Source organism: Podarcis muralis, chromosome 5 (assembly GCF_964188315.1).
Source record: "Podarcis muralis chromosome 5, rPodMur119.hap1.1, whole genome shotgun sequence".
Classification (NCBI taxonomy): Eukaryota; Metazoa; Chordata; class Lepidosauria; order Squamata; family Lacertidae; genus Podarcis; species Podarcis muralis.
The window spans coordinates 46,707,907-46,726,949 of NC_135659.1; the positions used below are offsets into that span (position 1 = coordinate 46,707,907).

Below are 19,043 nucleotides of genomic sequence, written 5' to 3' on the forward strand. Positions count from 1 at the left end.
TAAGTCAGTTGTCTCACACCAGAGCGCAGGACCCAAAAATGGAAGGAAAACTTCCCTAGACCCCACTCATCATCACTTTTCTTCCTCCTTCCATTACAGCACTTCCAGAAGCCTTTCAAGACAATTATTGTAGGTAATAGTAAAATGGTGTGATGTGTATGCATTCTAAGTGCTTGCTCTAAATGTTCTAAGTGCTGTTAACAGCCATATGAATAGTGTTAATGGTCTGAAAGTTGAGAATTCCACCAGACATGAATGTGTGACAGAAGTCCATGCTTGCCTTGGCAGTGAATGAAAGGAGAATGTATTGTAGACATGCTTCCCCAGATGTTAAAGCATATGGAGATATATTATTGGAGTAGAATTTATTCCTATCATTTAGCACTCTCTCACCTCCCCCATTTTTCTCTTATTTGTTCTTTATTTTAGCAATGCCTTTGGAGCAGATAGACCCCATATTTATTAACCTGTTAACCACTTTAATTGTGAATGCCAAGGCACACTGCCCCTGCTAAAAAGTTTGTTTTATCTGGCCTTGGGATTGCTGCAACAGGATAACCAAAATTCTCATTCCTCTTTGCATATTTGAGAGCCCCCAATTGTTTTATATATTTGTGATAACAGAAAAATAAACTACAGATTTCATCATCAGGAGGCCTGTTAAAATATACTACAACCTTTGAGTTTGTTGTACTACAGAGCATCTGGTTCTACATCACATTGCAGGGTAGAACATGCTATTTAAACCTCGAAATGTCTTGGGCTGGCCTTGGTCTTTCTTTGGATTGTGACTAATTCCATTCTCTTCTGTTCAGGGAAAAAATAGTTTGCATTGGTGCGTTCATTATTTTAAAATGTGGTATTCATTTTCTTCAGTATGAGAACCAACTTGCTGCAGGATGGAATTTGATAGCTCTGAATATGATAAATGGGAATGTTGACTTTGATAAATATTGATAAATGGGAATATTGACAGGATAAATGGGAATATTGACAATGATATGGTTACAAAGTGAACAAGCAGGACTTTTGAAACTTGCTAATTTAGTCAAAATCTAATAACCTTTCTTTTCTTTAATAAAGTGGACATTGCTTTACAAAATTTCCATCCCCCTTTAAATGTTTCTGTTTTCCAGGTTTCTAACGATGTGCACGAGACACTTTGGTAGCGTTGTAGCTCAAACTATTCGAACTCAGAAAACAGATCAGTTTCCACTTTTCCTGATTATTATGGGGAAACGATCATCGAATGAGGTGCTGAATGTAATACAAGGTACCGTTTTTTTGGTTCTATTGGGCATATGTTCCTTCTTGAAACTTCCAAGTTAATTTGCCGCCGGTCCTCTCTAGAATATAGTTTATCTTCTTTAGTTCAGAAAGTACCTCTTAGTGAAATGTAAAGTGCAGTGCATTTATACTATACTCATTTGCATTTACTGCGGCCAAAACTGATTTTCTTACTCTTTGCATCTCGAATAATGAAGAGGATTATAGTGTAAATAGTGACAAATGGCTTTTATTTTTCATGATTACCAGCAAGTATACAAAAAAATGAAAACAACTGACAGACTGTGAATGATAAGTTTTCTGTAGCTAGAGCTTTAGAAACAGGAATTCAAGTTCATTGTTGGAATAGATCCCCTTTCAGATTTCCAGCATTGAGGCTGATTTAAGTAAGCATGCATAGGATTTTACTACAAAAGTACTCTCCAGTAAGTGTTCTTAGGATTAGAGCATTCTTGTGCATATCCACTCAGATATAAGCTCCCTTGTCTTCAATGGGATTTCTGTCCAGGTAAGTCTACATATAGGGTCTCAGTCTTAAAGACTTTGGGCAAGCTATCATGTCCCATATTAGCTTGCCCTATAGAATTATTGTGAAAATTAAATGGGATGAAGAGATGTTATAACCAGGCCAGAGCCCTTTATGTTTTGAGTCATTGAATTCAGGTATCTTGCAACATTCTTAATTTGGAACTCTTAAAATATTGAAATGTTGTTGATTTCAAGTTGAGATTTCCATAACTGAAGGAGTCTGCCTGCATGCATTTGAAAGCAAAACAAGGGTCCAAATCTAACCAAAGCTATAGCAGTCTGATGTTTTATCATATAAAAAGTCCCTCTCTGTACTCTTGGCATTGCTTTTCCAAGTTTAAATTTAGTGTGTATGTTGTCCAAGACATCCTGATTTCTGAAAGGTCGACATTTGAAATTCAAAATTTCACAATGCCAAATGCAGCCAGTATGCAGCCAGTATTGCTGTGGAGAGCAAGCAAAATCTCACTTGGAAAATAATGGAAAGAAGTGAAGCTACCATCTTCTTGCACGTCAGCCCACCTTGCATTGGAGAATAGAGAATTGCTATTGCCACCCAGGAATGAAAACCTGACAACCTTTAACAATATTTGGACTAATGTGAAAGGAAGGGTAGGATTTCAAGGGACAACAGAATATATATACTGCTATTTGAGATGCAATATAAAATTCTGGAAGAATTTGGATATAATTGAAACTACTCTGTGGAAAGTGTTTTGAGCTAATGCCCTCAAATTCTTCTTTGAAGCTACCCCAAATTTTACATATCAGTTTGACAATATTTTTTAAAAGATGCTTCTTTCAGCTACCTGAAAGAAATAATAAAAAAAAACCCCTCTCTCTCTGTTTAGTGTTCCTATTTTCACCTATAGGAAAATATAACAGAAAGCATCATCAATCAGTTCAGAATAAATACTTTCGTCTATGCTTGTGCTTACATTATATTGGAAAAATTAGAAACTTGTGGGCGGCAGCCCACTGATAAACAGAAAATATTCTAAGAATCTCATCTCATATTCTTATTATGACTTATAAAAACCCCTGCTAGGTATTCCTTTTGGATTAATTCTAGAATGACTTTCTGGTTTTTTAATAACTTTAATAATATGAAGTTCAGCTATCTTTCTTTGTTGCTAGGTAACACAACAGTGGATGAGCTAATGATGAGGCTGATGGCTGCAATGGAGATCTTCGGTGCTCAGCAGCAGGAAGACATAAAAGATGAGGTGAGAGCTGGACATCACTCCAGACATCTGGTGAATTTCGAGTAAAGGCCTTTCCAGACAATTAAAAAGTATTGGATTCTATTCATAGCACTAGATCTGTTCGGTCCCCAATTCAGCACCAATTGCACATTGTACGACCGGATGCTAAGGAAAACAAGGTTCCTGTGGCTTTAATAGTTGGGCAAAGAGGAAGTTTTTGCAGGTTTTTACTGCACAAGTAAGAGAAGTTCCACCTAATGAGCTCTCTTGTACAACTGGACACGGCTGCTGTCCTTTTCATCAAGTCATGCTAATACTAGGATGCGCTAACACAGGTGTGGGAAACCTTTGGCCCTCCAGATGTTGCTGAATTAAAGCCCCCATCATCCATGGTCATTGGCCATGCTTGATAGAGCTGATGGAAGTTGCAGTTCAGCAACATTTGAAGGGCCAAATGTTCTCCACCCCTGCATGTAACGGACAGAGTCCGTCGGCCGTCACGTGTAAGAAGTCAGAGCAGAAGTGAGCGTCAGTGCTAAAAATGAATATATAGCTTTTAAATAAGTAAAATAAAAAGCTAAGGTTCATTATATGACACAATATGTTACAGAGGGAGGGAGCTTTGACAGGTGTTTGCTTTATTTTAAATGGGAAAGATGAACAGGGATAGATGAACATTTGATACTGAAATGCTACAACAATGAACTGCTAAGATAGAACTGATAGAACACAAAATAAAAATGTAATGGATTGGAGAGAGGGGAGGATCCTAGTATCATAGTCCAATAGACACCTGTGACTCTTAGAAATTTCATTGAATTTGCAAAAGCAATCTAATGGCTAAATATTGTCTTTGAGTACTGGGGGAAATTATCTCTTGAGGAAATCATCTGAATGTGGAGAAAAGATTATTGCACCTGGAAAGGCACAAGTATTGAACGGCAAATTTAAAAACTGTTATTTACTGTTCATACTGGTTTTTGTAATGTTGATTAAAAAAGAAAGTGTGTCACTGGTTAGCTAAAAAATAAGAAGTAAATTGTAAATAATAAGGTTGGTAGCCTGAAACATATAACATCACAGTAATGTAATAGAAATAATGGAAAAGTTATAGAACAAAATATTTTGGTTGTAGCAGAAGTCCATCTCATGTTTTTAATCGACCTTTCACATGTTCAAAGCAGCTTATTATATGGGGAGAGTATTCTCATTATTTCTTTCTTACTAGTATAATTTGGCTTCACTGTACTAAAAACTTTCCACTTCTTTCATTCCTTACCGTCATGATTAAAAAATAGGAAAACAATCATACTTCAGTACTCTAGCAAAGGTACCTTTCAATATATAATAATAAAATTATACATTACCGTACAGGTCTCTTTCATTCAAACTAAATGAGCAAGTGGAAGTACAAAGTTTTCCAGAACTGTCAGTGTTTCAGTTTTACAAAAAAAAGTAGGCACAAGACAGGTATACAGTAATGAGACATTTATCTGTTACTCTGTAAATTGGGAGTGACATTTGCGAGTAATGAAGTACTTAGTTAGGAATTTGTAATAATAGGTGTGTTGCCATTCAAGATTATTGTTATCCTGGTTGTAGAGACATTGATTGACAATAATGCACTAAATACATTTTTCAGCCATTTAAGTCTTGTTTCTCATTAGTACAAGATTTACTGATTATTTTATGTAATAATATGAATGTATGTCATCTGCATTTCTATCTACCATATCCATTTCCTCTCTCTACTCTAATTCCTTTCTATTCTTGATAGAATTTTTAGTTATGAGGATTGCATAAATTTATGAAATTTATTGCGTAATATTGTTGAATCTTCATTGCATTATAACAGAAGGTAACCATGAGATGATTATAAAATAAACTTTCATGGAAGCATTTCAGGTCTCAAATGATTGGGCTGTTTAGTATGCAAAAGAGGGCCGAGGTACCCTTGCACTCCCAGAAGGGCTTCTGAGCCAACAGATGCCTCCATTAATGGAAGAAAGGAGGAGGAGCTGCAGCCCTACAGTGCTCCCTGTAAATTGGCTTCAGAGTTTAGAGACCTTCCAGCCCAGAGTGAAAGGTAGTGCAGGGAGCTTTCGGAGGAAGGGCGAATTTGCAATAATTGTCTCTCTCATCATCACTTAGCAGAGGTGCCCCTTGAATCAAAAGCTTTTCTGTGATCACAAGGGAAACATCTAGATTCCACTCTATATTGTTGTGCAGATTTTAAAATCATAGTTGTCTTGTTTTTAAGTTGCTGCCTAATTGTACCTGCCTAATGGATGGCTTGTGAAGATATGTATGGCCTGTTCCATTGCCCCATTCTTTGTTACCTTCTGGTTGTTAGGGATGAGTAGGGGTGCCATTTCAAACACTGGTTTTATTCTAACAGGCTCTGATTTTCTCTCAATGAGGTCTATTTTCTATGTTAAGCATGGTGCTCGCAAACTCATGTTGTAGGCAGTGGGACTCTGGTGCTATAGCCTCTCTCTGGAGTATTTCTGAGAGTAATCAGTCTCCTTCCCTGACCTGCAGTTAGTGAGAACAGGTAGAGTAGCACTAGCACTGCCACTGTCTGTGCAATAGGAGTGCTAGTTATTTACTGATTGGGGCAGGGGTGGGGAGACTGCAGTGTGCCATGTGCTGCTGATTGGGCAGCTCAAATTGGGTTGGCTGAGATATTGTTATAGCCTTGTTCCCTTTCCTTTCAGCTACCAAGATAGCGTTGTGCACATGTCAAGCAAAATGCAGTCTTCAGCTGTGGTTTCCAGCTGCTTGTCAGCAGCAGCACCAGCACAATGGTCTTAACAGTCCCAGGCAGGCAATATAAACAGGCAGATTATTGAGTCTTTGGCCAACCACCAAACATGGCCAATATAGGCTGTGTTGATTTATTGACTCACATGTTGGTTGCAAACACCAGGAAGCATAAGATGGCTTCTCACTTTCAGAGAAGTAGCAAAAAATACTTGTGCCAGTAATTCATGCTTCCAGTATTGTGTTTCTGCATCTCTTTTGTGGGTTTTTTCTCCCTTTTCACATATCCTGGAAGTACAGAAAAACAGAAGTGGAAGGGTTTTCTTTGGAAAGGCAAAATAGTTAACTGCTTAACAGAAACATAGTGTCTGCAATTCATTTCAGACCTGTAAGAACATTTGAGGAATAAAACCAGCTTTATTCCTCAGTGTCTTTAAGAGAAATGCAATTCACTAGATAAAATAATGTGCTAAACAGGTAGTGAAGTAATCCATATATTATGTACTTAGCAAGAGGCGTTGGCATGTGAAAAAAAATATTGTTTTTTCGTGGCTTGCTAGCTAACATGTAACTCTTTTTTATAAGCCTTGTTCCTGACAACTTCTGTTTAAACAGCAACTCCTTTTTCTGGTGAAGATCTTAATGCATTTACATGAACATTCTTTCAAAATGTGACAATAGCAAGCAGGATACAGATTCCGGTTTCTGTTACTGTTTTCCTAGTAACAACTGTAAGCCATCATAAACCACAAAAAGATAAACAGAATGTTCTTCCGAGGTTTTTGGCTGTTATTTTTTTCTAAGTCAACATGTATATATTTTTTGTACATGGAGGCACAAAATAATAGTTCTGTATGTTCAAAGAATATATATTCCAGCTAGGGTGGGGGGAATTGACAATGAACCAGTATGAAAATTTGGAACTTTACCCTTTTCATATATTTATATGCTTAGAAGTCTTCAAATCATGAATAACAATGTGACACACTTTTGCATAGCATTTAACACAGTATCCTTTGCTAGGTGTCATAATGTGGAGCTGGGTTTTTCAGTTAATTGTAGATAGAGGATACAACTCTTCTAGTATCACTGAGGCTAACTGAAGAAGAAGAAAAGTAAGACAAAACTGAGACATTGCACAGTTTTAGCAAACATGTAGATAGAGGCCTAAAATTCAGGTAACTTAAGTACTTTAGGGAGTGGTGGGTATTTTTCAATCCCACAAGAGTGGCTTCCCATCATTTCTGAGTAGGGTAACAGAGCTAGCACCACTTCCACTGCCCTGCCATCTCACTCCAGCCTGAGTGGGAAGTAGGGGTGGGGATTCTACCTTTCTTGGTGGGGCTGCTTTCCTTCATTTACTCCCTTGCCATTGTGTTCAGTGAGAAGCAATTAGCCATGCCGGCTCTCGGAATGGTGTAGTTGAGGGCTTCTTATGGGCACGTTGGGAATTCAAGAGATCTTGGAAGTCTTGCAGATCTTTAGCTGCCCTCGTTTCACTACCTCCACCAGCAAAACACAACCAGTGGGACATCTGCACTGACAGACCTTTCTGTGGGTGTACCAGGGATCTTCTAGCAGCATGAGTGCCATCATACCAGTGGGCTTTCCTTCTCTGATGGAATGGGACTCTGAATCCAGAGGTCCTCAGCTGGTCTCCTACTGGCTGTAGGATTACACCCTAAATGCCTGTGGACTAAATTGTAATATATTACCATAATGAATGGGCAATATTATCCTGAGCAGTAGCAGCTTTGGAAAAAAGTGAGCCAGAGAAAGTGGCTGTTTCTATCCAGAGGAAGTCCAGTTTTAATTGAGAAATATAATTTCCTTCAGTCTCATATTGTTACCAGAGACCTAGCTGGGAGCTCCAAGAGAAATGGCAGTAATTTATTAAGCCTTTTGTGTTTGAGGAGTGTACAGTGTTAAAAAGACATGTCCACAGTTTCATTGTTTACATTTGGCTTTTAACTTGACTGTTGAGTGATGATTCTAGCATTGCATGATAGGCAAGAATAGAGCCTGAATTTGTCACATATGAAACTAATGAGAAGAGATTTGTGATTAAATAATGGTATTACAATTCAACACACCTGTTTTGAGCCTCCTCCTTATGCATTTTTTCCTCTCTTGCCTGAGGAGGAGACTTCTCAATGGATTACAGTAACACTTTTTGACAAGCTTATACAGGGTGGAGTTCCTATGTACTGACAGAACCCATTTGATGATACCTCGATAATGCATTCTTTTTATTTCTGCTGTCAAAATTTATTACTGTAAAAGCATTGACTGTTACACAGCTGGTCTGACTTGTCCACATTTTTAAGTTAAGTAACAGTAGGCCTAACATAATGTTTATTTTTCTTGTTATGCAACATTTAACCCTCGTTGCTTTAGGATAAGATTCATGGTAGATATATATTGTTCTACAATTGCTTGAAAAAACTTCCTTTATTTGCAAATCCCACTTGAAAATGTCTATTCACTTTGACTTCCCATCAGCTGGTTTTTCAATCTTCTTCCTGAAAAACACAGTGTGTGTTTCTTTTATTTAAAAAAACCACCTGTAGAAATAAGACTAACACTGATAAAGGCATGGAGAACTATTCAGGTTCATGGAGAGGAAAAACTTTTTAATGTTTTTATGTTTATTTATCTGGAAATAGTTGGACTGTCAGCTAAGCTTTCAGATTGTGTGATCAGCCATCAGCCCATCTTCCTTTCCTGTGAACTTAAATTGAGTAGCTTTATTGTTAAAGGCACAGGAACAGAGAGCGAGCATTTAACAGTGGCCCAGGATACAAAAATTAAGAAGTTGAAAGTTTATAGTGTCACTTTATGTCCAAGTCACAAAAAGTGTTGTTTCACAGATTTTTGCATGCCACCCTGATGCTAAGGCGTAGAATCAAGACCAGTAACAAAAAAACAAAAAAGGCAAACCCCACAAAAAGTCCTCAATTAGCTTATTGAAGCAAGTCAGCCATTTGGGGACAAAGCAAATTGTGATGGGTTTTTAAGAAGTATTTCCAAAATGTAATAGCAAGCAGGACTTTTTTTTTAGCTGGAACTTGCCGGAACTCAGTTCCAGCACCTCTCAGGTGGGAACCATTGCCATTATAAGAGAATGAGGGAGGTGTTCATGGTGAGTTCCAGCACCTCTTTTTTTAGAAAAATAGTGCTGATAGCAGATAATCTTTTGTTTTTCAGCAGAAATTATGTATTAAATAATTTTATGTGAGAACAGCAGTAAAAGTTAGGCTTTATTTGGGCAGCTTTTCTATCATTTAAAAAAAAACAACCCACACACTCTGTATATATATATCCATAGATTTTCCTGTGTTAAGCTATAAAATGTACAAGTCTGTCATCTTTGGAGGATCCGGTTAATGTTTTCTATTATGTTGTTTTGTTTAGACAAGCTGGGTGTTTTTTCTTTCACACTCCCATGATTAGCTGCAGGCAGTAATAGTTTTAACTTCAGGTGTGGCTCAATAAAATGTTTGAAATAGATTCTCATCCTTTGCAAACAGAGAATATGTAGGGTGGGTTCTTTGGTTTCTAGTCCCTTATGTGAACACATAGATTGTTGAATTTCAGGGTATAATGGGCTGTGTGTTGCTCTGAGATAACTCAGCATTTAATTGGGTCAGATATTAATTGAGACTCAAGCAATTTAAATCTGACCATTTAGTTCAAGAGAACATAGTTGTGACTATCCTTGCTGGACCCAAAGATTGAATGAATGTTGCGAGAGTAAAACTTCAGAACTTTCAGGTGGGAGTAGCCTTATGTTTGAAGATGATGCTGATTATATAATTAAGATTTTATTAGAATTCTTACCGACTCTTCACCATGAGCTCCCAGGTTGGGTCACAACAATTTAAAGTTACTGTATTAAAATAAGTTAAAGCAGATTTACAGTCAAGAGTGCGTCCTAAGATGAAGTTGTCAATGGTTGCTGTTTTTTGTTTTTTTTAAATGGGGGGAAATATTTGACACTGCTTCAAGCAGGAGCCATCCTAGGCATTCCCACTGGGTCAGAATGCTTCATGGGAATTATGCTTATCTGTGCAGGGAACTCGGTGGGAGTGGAGAGATGGTGCACAATGATAGTGATTTGAGAGGGGGGAATTTCAGCCTGGCCTCAACACGGACTGATCAAGAAAATATTTAAAAATAAAATATGAAGGTTTATGAAATTAAAAAGGGGGAAGTTAACTGCAGCTTAGCGGCAGACTGTTTCTTTCCATGGAGTAATCTTGCTGTCACTTTAATTTATTTCTAAAAAGATTTCATACTGATTCCATCAAAGCTGCCAATTAAATGTTGCTATATTGTCATACTGACACAAGATCAATTGTCCAACATCTTGAGGTGGGGGCAGGGGGGGTCCTACCCATACAGCATTTCTGAATAACAGCTAAGCAATGAGAAATTTCAATATTCATAATGTATATCCAATGGCTAAGCAGTGGAATGCAGAATAATCATGGCATAATCTGTTCTCACAGATTAAAAGCTCTGTTTTTCATTTTGCTTTATGGATTCATTACTGTTGTGTTTCAAAGACAGCTTGCTTTGGGTCACATTTGAGGCTTATGCACTAGATAGATCTATATATTCCAAAGGCGTACTATCTTAATAGGTATGTTGATACAGAACTGTGATCCTCAGGCCTTTTAAATAAGGGGACCTATTGCTGTCATTTTCTCTTTATGGGTATCATTCTACTTCTCCCATCCATAAGCCTCTCCTCTCAACCTCTTGCTCCTTGTCCTTAAAATTTTTCATTGCAAAAAGAGTCACAGAATGAGTGAAAATGTTTGAAAGGTCAGAAATCAGTGCTCAGATGTCTGTGAGATGCACATTATCTGGTGCAGAATCATTGTCCCCCTCATTCCAGATATTGGGGGTGAGCTGTAAAGAATACATAGCTAAACTATGAGGCTGAGCAAAACATAAGGTTTGGAAAAGATGCATGGTATACGTTATAATTTTTGCATGCATGCAGGTCTAACAGACGCCCTACGACTACGTTATCAGCAATATATTAATTAATTAATTAATTAATTAATTAATTAACATACTGCCTGAGGCCTCAATTCGTAACATATTTACCCCGGAGTAAGTCCCACAGAAAACAATGAGACTTACTTTAGACTAGACTTGAATAGAGTTGCACTACAATCTTTTTCCAGGCTTCTGTTGCTGGAAGTAACCCTGGGGAGAGTATGTTTACAGGATGCTCCCACCACCCCAAGGTGGGAAGGTAACTTCCACTGTTTCCTCCTTCCCAACTAGTCAGTTATGTCTGCTGAAAATCTGTTGCAGATGGTTGGGAGGCTCATGGGAGCAATTTGAGAGAAGATGCAGAGGAAAGGAAAACTTCATCCCACCTTCTGCTGGTACTCCATTAGATCATGGTCCTGTCCATGGACTGAAGGAGCTGTATGATTCATGGATGTCTTGTTAGGATGCAAACCAACCCAACCCAACATTATATGCCACTTTTCCACACAAGTGTTCTCAAAGCAGTTTACTTAAAAAGCTAAAGCTTACAAGGAGCACTAGAAAGCAATTTAAGAGCTTTTTGCCTACCACCACCTCCTGCTGAAAAACGGTTCATGTTTTTACTTGTAATAATGTCCGGGGTATGGACTGCTGTCTTGAGTAAAGCCCAGTAGAACTAACACATTGCTTGAGTTATATTATAGTATCTTGGAGTTTTACTCATAGATTTTATTACAATTGTTTGTTAGGTTTGTCATTCTCCACCCCACACACTGACTGTGTAAGCTGCTGTGTGTCACTGTTATATAGTAGGAAGGGTGAGGTAAATTGGCTTCCTTCTATCATCTAGTTACTGTTCCAGACAAATTTTGTATCTCCCAACTAGCCAGGCATTGAGGTACAATTATGTTCACCTGTACTTAATGAATAATAATTATCTAAGTTATAGAGGAAGGCAACTCTTAAGAGCTTGTTTGCCCATTATGCTTTTTGAATCTGGGCAAGATTCAACTTCTGGCATTCACATTCTCTTAACAACCTTAAGTGAGCAATATCGCTGGTTGGCTGTCAAGGGAGTGAAATGTCATTTGCTTTCCAGTGACCTGTAAAGCACTTAGCAAGCATGTCTTGAAAAAGCTCCATGTAATTACTTGGAGTAGAACATTTAATGAAACTTACATTTTAAAGGCAACTTTTAATTTTTATCTGCATTCTGAAATATGACTGTAGATGTTTTTGCTTTGCTATCAGTGCCAAAGAAGAAAACATATAACTGGTATTAAAACTGAGGAGGATAGCTTATATTTACACAAACACTTAGTTTATGAATACAGGCTATTAATAAGAATAGCCTCAATTTAAAGAGTAGAATCATAGAATTGTAGAGTTGGAAGGGACCCCAAGGGTCATCAAGTCCAAACCCTGCAATGCAGGAATCTCAACTAAAGCATTCATAACAGATGACCATCCAACCTATGCTTAAAAACCTGCAAGGAAGGAGAGTCCACCGCCAAGAACTGCCACTGTCAAACAGCTCCTCCCCTCAGAAAGTTCTTCTTGATGTTTAGTTGGAATCTCCTTTCTTGTAACTTGAATCTGCTGGATCGAGTCCTACTCTCTGGGGCAAGAGAAAACAAGCTTGCTGCATCTTCCATTTGACAGCCCTTAATATATTTGAAGATGGCTATCTCAGTCTCCTCTTTTCCAGGCTAAACATACCAAGCTCCTTCAGCAGTTCCTCATAAGGCTTGATTTCCAGACCCTTGATCATCTTTGAGTAGGACCATCACTCAATGACATTTCTTGTATATGTAGAGTCCCAAGTTTAGTCCTTGACATTTCTTGTTAAAATGACTTTGTGGAACTGCTTCCTGCCTGAATAGACAGTAATGAGTTAGAATGGTCTTGTACAAGGCACTTGCCACATTATATCTTAAGTTTTAAATGCTTTTCCAAAATGAGAAAATGTTTTTTACTGATGCTCTACTTTCATAGGTACATTAGACAAGTTTACAAAATTAAAATAAAGCACTGAACCAACAAGAGCAAGCAATAAAACAACAGGAAGTAAGGTCCAATTAATTTTTTAAAAAATGCTTATCTTTTTAAAGGCTAGCAGGGAAGAGGTTGTATGAACTTCCTTTGGAAGCGAGTTCCAAAGCACCATGCTGTAATAGAAAAGGCCCTGCTCTTAAGGAGTAGATGAAATCCAAAACATGGCATAATCAGCTGGCTTTTAAATGGCAGTAAGAACTTTTTCTCTGTTACAAAGGTTGGTTTGTGCTCCTGTTGGTAAGCACTCACTCAGTGCTGTTGCACATGTGATCAAGTAGGTAGCAAGAGTAAAGAAATTTGCTCATACACCTTGTTGTGAAGAGAGGCTGCTGCTGTGCGGTGTTCATATGATGCTTCATTTAAGCTGTCAAAAGCTGGGTTTTAAGTCCCATAAATAAATAAAACGAAGATTTAACTCTGCAGGTTGTAAGAGGAACTCTCACAGATGAGGAAGAAGGGGAGGAGGGCAGATGCAGTTTTCTCAGTAAAGGTGGGTCTACTCTGGCATTGCAAAGGCACAACATAATTGCAGGGGGAAGCACTGCAAGAGAGACATGTCCTTTGCTGATGCTCCAAGGGGCCAAGAAACCTTGGGAGCAGGGCTGTTGCTGGCGGTATGCAAATATTTATTTTTGCAAGTATGAAAGGGTATCATAATATTCTCTGTAATCTCACACTGATGAAGTCCTGTACTGCTGATTGCTTACTTTGCAATGCAACATTAATCTTAATTAAAACATAGTATTTTTTTAAAAAAAACTATGCAAATATTTTACATAGTTAAATCTCTTACTTAGATAAACAATTTTCCATTGTCTAACCATGAACTTGATTTAGAAGGTACATCTGCTTAGGAAACTGTTCCCTTTGAAATGGAGGTTTAGCTGTGCCATTTCACACCTTTGTCCCAGAGAGGCAGTCATGCATAATGTATTGTTACATTCCTGACACCCCTTGCATATCCCTTTTAAATAATGCCAAGAAGAAGAAGAACTAAACCTAAGGGAAATGCCTGAAACTGCCTGTCTGGAAAAATACAGTGTTATACTGGTTTGCCAGCTGAGAACAGGAATAGCCTTGCCACAAGGAACCATGCTCTGGTAACTTTTGATTTGGTTTACTCTAATGCAGTGGTGATGGGACGCGGGTGGCGCTGTGGGTAAAAGCCTCAGCGCCTAGGGCTTGCCGATCGAAAGGTCGGCGGTTCGAATCCCCGTGGCGGGGTGCACTCCCGTTGCTCGGTCCCAGCGCCTGCCAACCTAGCAGTTCGAAAGCACCCCCGGGTGCAAGTAGATAAATAGGGACCGCTTACTGGCGGGAAGGTAAACGGCGTTTCCGTGTGCTGCGCTGGCTCGCCAGATGCAGCTTTGTCACGCTGGCCACGTGACCCGGAAGTGTCTGCAGACAGCGCTGGCCCCCGGCCTCTTAAGTGAGATGGGCACACAACCCTAGAGTCTGTCAAGACTGGCCCGTACGGGCAGGGGTACCTTTACCTTTACCTTTTTAATGCAGTGGTGGCTAACCTGTGGCCTTCCAGGCGTTCCTGGGACCCCAGCTCCCTTCAGCCTCAGTCCGTGTAGACAATGGTGAGGGATGATGCTTAGCCACTTAAGCTTGTGCATGGTACTATCCTTGAAAGCTACTCACAAGCTTCAACTGGTACAGAACGAAGCTGCTAGGTGGTGCAGCCAGATGGAATTACATTACATTGATTATGTTGACTGCCTTTTCACCTGAAGCCCACTTTTTGGTGCTAGTGCTTACTGTTAAAGCCATATATGCCTTGGGACCCACATACTCTGTGCCTTAAGAACCTTGGAGGAGAGCCTTCTATGTGGTGGTCTCCCATCTTCGAAATACTTCGTGTGCTGACCTTATAATAGTCTGTGTGCCATGTCAAAATATAACTGTTTGCCAAGGAATTTGGAAGCTAGTCTTGAAAACCATTTAGTCTTCTCTGAATGAGTTTCATTGTCTCTAATTCTTTTATGAAAATGGTTGCCTTATTTTATGTATGATACTCTATTGATGCAACAATGTTTAATTTTATTTATGCCTATTGTCTACAGCCCTTTTATCTATAAGAATGAAGGGCAGCCTAAATCTTCAAATTATTCAGCTGGATTTCAAATACAATTTATTTAAAGCTGTGAAATCATCGTCATTAGCTGTATAATTATATTGTTACAAAAGTGAAACATTGCTGGCTTTATTTATGTCACAAATACATATTTGCCAACCCTAGCCAAATAATTTTTGATAACCCACTGATTTTAAGTGATGATTTAGAGTCTTATCAAGGCAGGAGTAGTCCTTAGTGTGAAATAATTTAGTACCTTTATTCCTGCCTAAATAAATCCTGTTTAAACGCTGGGGTGTTTGACAAATACAAAGCAGCAACAAAGACTGGTCATCAGTTGTTAAGCTATTTGGATCATGTGTCGTCATGCTCATGTCTCATGCTCAAAGACAGGGCCATTCACTCCCTAGCTCCTTTCACTCAAGTGGTGCAGTGCAAACTTGGCAGAGAGCAGATGTACTCCAGGTGATTGAAGCAAGAGAGTTGGTACTAGGGAAGGCAACAACAAAAGCACTTTGATTGAGAAGAAAGTTCCTTTCCTAACCCTAAATATGTGAATCAGTGAGATTTTTACCATGAGCAAATCTGATGGAATCGAGCAGCATGATAACACTTGCTTAGATCAGCTAGAGCCTATTTTCTGGCCTCAGAAACTGAACTTGTCTCTCATTCCTTTATTTGTCATTTTTGTCCATATTTGGAATTTAGAGTAGACACATCATGGAAATAAATCAATTGGTTGTGTTACCCCAGAGTTCTGTTTCTGTTTCTACTACTAATGTCTTAAATTGCTTTAGAGTTGATTTAAATTGGTAAGAGACTGTTGCAATTTGAATAGTTTTTCAGATCCCTACAAAATGAGCCCAGGTTGAATATACAGATTTTCTAATAGGCTACTGTCCAATGCATGCATACTTTGGGAGTAAGATCCCTTGAATTTAGTAGAACACACTTCTGCATAAACATGCATAGGATCAGACTTCATATACTGTAATGTGACTAACCTGAATGGCATAGTGACCTAGCTTAAAAATAATAATGACTTAGATTATGATTTCTTGGTTTGTTTTTTATTTGTTTGTTTTTATTGTTAAGCTAGATGCTTTCTTCTAGTTCTTCATTCTGCAGTGGAAGAAGCAATCACTTGGGATATTAATCCAAACATTATTGCCACCTAATAGAGCAGCCCATGTGGTCTAGTGGTTAGAGTGTTTTACTAAGATCTGGGAGACCAGTGTCTTCGCCTAACCTACATCGCAGGGGTGTGGGGAGCAAAACTAAGTATGCCACCTTGAGTTCCATGGAGAAAAGATGGGATATGAATGAATAAATATTATACATAATTTTGGGATCCTAATCTGATTCTTGGCCTTCTTTTCCCATACCAGGATGAACGTGAGGCCCGAGAGAATGTGAAAAGAGAACAAGATGAAGCTTACAGAATCTCTCTTGAAGCCGATAGAGCAAAGGTGTGTACAGTTCTATACTAGAGAATGTGATTTAGTGATGAATTAAGATATTTTTATGAACTCTTTTGAGACCAGGAATTACATTATGATATTAAGCTTACTCACTAGTTGAGAAAGTGTGGCGGCCATGGGTGGTGTTATTTCTAAATTTGTATCTATACACACACTTATCAATATATGCAGATTTTATGCAAATTAGAGACTTCGTTTTCCCTTCCTTCTTGTGATGCATTTCTCCTTTTTCTAGTAATCCAAAAACAGCCTCCCTCTGAGAGAAACCATGAAAACTGTGGTACATTCACAGTTTGGACAACCCATATTTTGCATGGCATAATTTGTAGGAAAATGAGGACCATTGGAATATGAGAGTGTACCTTAATGATAAATGATATCTGAAGTGACTTGTTTATTTCATCTCTGCAGAGAGAAGCACAAGAGAGAGAAATTGCAGAGCAGTTTCGTTTGGAGCAGATTAAGAAAGAACAGGAAGAAGAACGTGAGGTGAGACATTTTACCGTGAACATATAGTTAGTGGCACCCCTATGTTAATTTGCACACATAATCACAATGGCAGTGTCAAAGTAAAAATATAAATCCATCAGTGTATATTCTATTTTAAAAACTCTGCGTGCACAAAATGGCTTCTGTCCCTCTCTAAAATAAATACTGCCCATATAGGTGCGCTGTTATTGTGCTACATAACCTTTCTTTTGGATACAATGGCCTTTTATAAACTGTTTTCTTACTCAGAGCTGCAGAACCAGTCCCCATTTCAACCTGCAACTGGCCTCCTCGATTTAATGCAGATTGCTATAATGAAAAGAAAATAAGATATATTTGTATAGCAATACAAAAGCATTGTTAGCCATGCTGTTTACTAACACTCCCCATGTCCAAGTGCATGGATTACCTACAATCTCTTGTTGTGCAATAGTGTTTGCTTACCTGACAGACGTTTGGCTTAGCCTGTCTATTTGAAAATCATCCACCCTATTCACATACTGAATATATATTTTTAATCAATAAAATGCAGATCCATGAGTTGTTAACTTTACTCTAAGCATCATTGTCCTTTAAGTTAGTCAGGTGGTGTAGAATATCCATTGTAAATAGCTATTTTTATGCTTTAGTACTGGAGACTGGTTACTTTGAGGGGGGGTGGAGTATTGTTTGCACAATGAAAACAACTCTAATGAGCTACTGTTGTTTGTTTTCCTCTGATATAATGGCTTGGGTTTAGTAAATAATGTTGCATCTGTTGTACAGCAATGGAAAATGTCAACACACAAGGATAAAAAGCAGGTGCTTGAGTAGAAAACATGGACAAAGATAATAAAAAATACTCTTTTTTAAAAAAAAGACCACTAGACCAAAATACATTTTAAGGGTTGGTTCCACAGAAACACAAGCAGAATTCAGTTCTTGAAGAAGGGTGTTTTGGGCCCTTCCTCCCCACTAAAGCTTCCAACGCACCCCAAATAATGCTCCTGATAGTTCAGTGACCCTATGAAATGAATGGAAGAGGGTACAAGGGGGGCTGCAGTAGGAAGCTGGAATTGGGCAGAATTTGAGAGGGCTGCCTTGCACAAGCCTAAGTGCTTGGATTCATGCTTTGTCCCGTTGGTCTTTGATTCTCGTTATGATTGATATCTCAGTCACTCATATATCTTTTCAACTTTCTGTCCACCCCAGTCCTAAACCCATTGGGCAGAATCTAAAGAAGCTTGAGCATTCCGAAGGCTGACTAAAATCATTGGAATTTTATTACTCAGTTCATACATTTAAAAGAACTAGCAGGCAGCAATAGTATTTTAAATCAAATTTATTTATAAAAGGTTTGTTTAATGTAGTGCATATATTCAAAGTAGCTTCATTTCAATGGAATTATATAAATAGCAAGTCCCACTGAACTCACTGAGGCTAACTTTTGAATAACCATATATATGATTGCACTATTAGTGTATACCTGAAAAGCAGATTCAGATCAGTTAAATTAACGGTGTTATCTTGTACATGTCTGCTCAGAAATTAGCCCCACTGAGTTCAATGGGACTTGCTCCCAGAGTAAGTGTGTATATAGGATTACTCAAATCATTGTTCAGATAATTTTATTGCAGGTTTCTTTGTAAAGAGTTCAGGTGTTTTTTGCATTATCTTGTCTTGTGTATTTATTGTGTTATCTGGTCAAGCATTTTGCCTGTGAGACGGTTACAGGATTTTAATTAATTAATTAATTAGTCTAAATATTTAATGGTTTTGATTTTATGCTTTAAAAAGCAATTTGGCACTTGACAATTATTCCCTCAATCAAAATTCCCTAAGCCCTTTCTGCCCAACAATTAAATTACCTATCACCACTATGCAGTAAACTATAGGTTTAATAATGTGTTATAAGAGGAGGATTTATTTTAATTAGTTGTTTTCTGAGCTGTTATTAAGAAATGAATAAAGATGGATGTGATATTGAAATATACATCATAGAACTGCAGTGTGGAAAGGAAGTTCTTCTGACACAAGATGTCAACCTGAATACCTGGAGAAGAATTTGCTTTCCAAAAATGGGGCTTTTGCATGCTTAAAATTAGAAATAAATAAGAGAAAAGCATTTTCCTCCTGCTACTTCACTCTAGCCAAGTTTATGGAGGA

General features: G+C 38.2%; 1 protein-coding gene and 1 long non-coding RNA gene across 3 annotated transcripts in view; one reads left to right on the forward strand and one right to left on the reverse strand.

The window, feature by feature from the left end:
- FAF1 (Fas associated factor 1) overlaps positions 1-19,043 on the forward strand; it is a 167,906-nt gene that overhangs the window by 130,996 nt on the left and 17,867 nt on the right. The window contains exons 14-17 of the mRNA XM_028733519.2: positions 1,137-1,273; positions 2,953-3,041; positions 16,317-16,397; positions 16,821-16,898. Of these exons, the coding sequence (XP_028589352.1) occupies positions 1,137-1,273; positions 2,953-3,041; positions 16,317-16,397; positions 16,821-16,898 (385 nt within the window). The remainder of the gene's footprint in view (positions 1-1,136; positions 1,274-2,952; positions 3,042-16,316; positions 16,398-16,820; positions 16,899-19,043) is intronic.
- LOC114599021 (uncharacterized) overlaps positions 11,969-19,043 on the reverse strand; it is a 57,606-nt gene continuing 50,531 nt past the window's right edge. The window contains exons 4-6 of one of the 2 annotated variants that reach the window (XR_013392931.1): positions 17,144-17,207; positions 16,772-16,814; positions 11,969-12,668 (exon numbers count right to left, since the gene is read on the reverse strand). This is a non-coding gene — a long non-coding RNA (uncharacterized LOC114599021). The remainder of the gene's footprint in view (positions 12,669-16,771; positions 16,815-17,143; positions 17,208-19,043) is intronic. The other variant, XR_013392933.1, reaches the window with a different exon arrangement.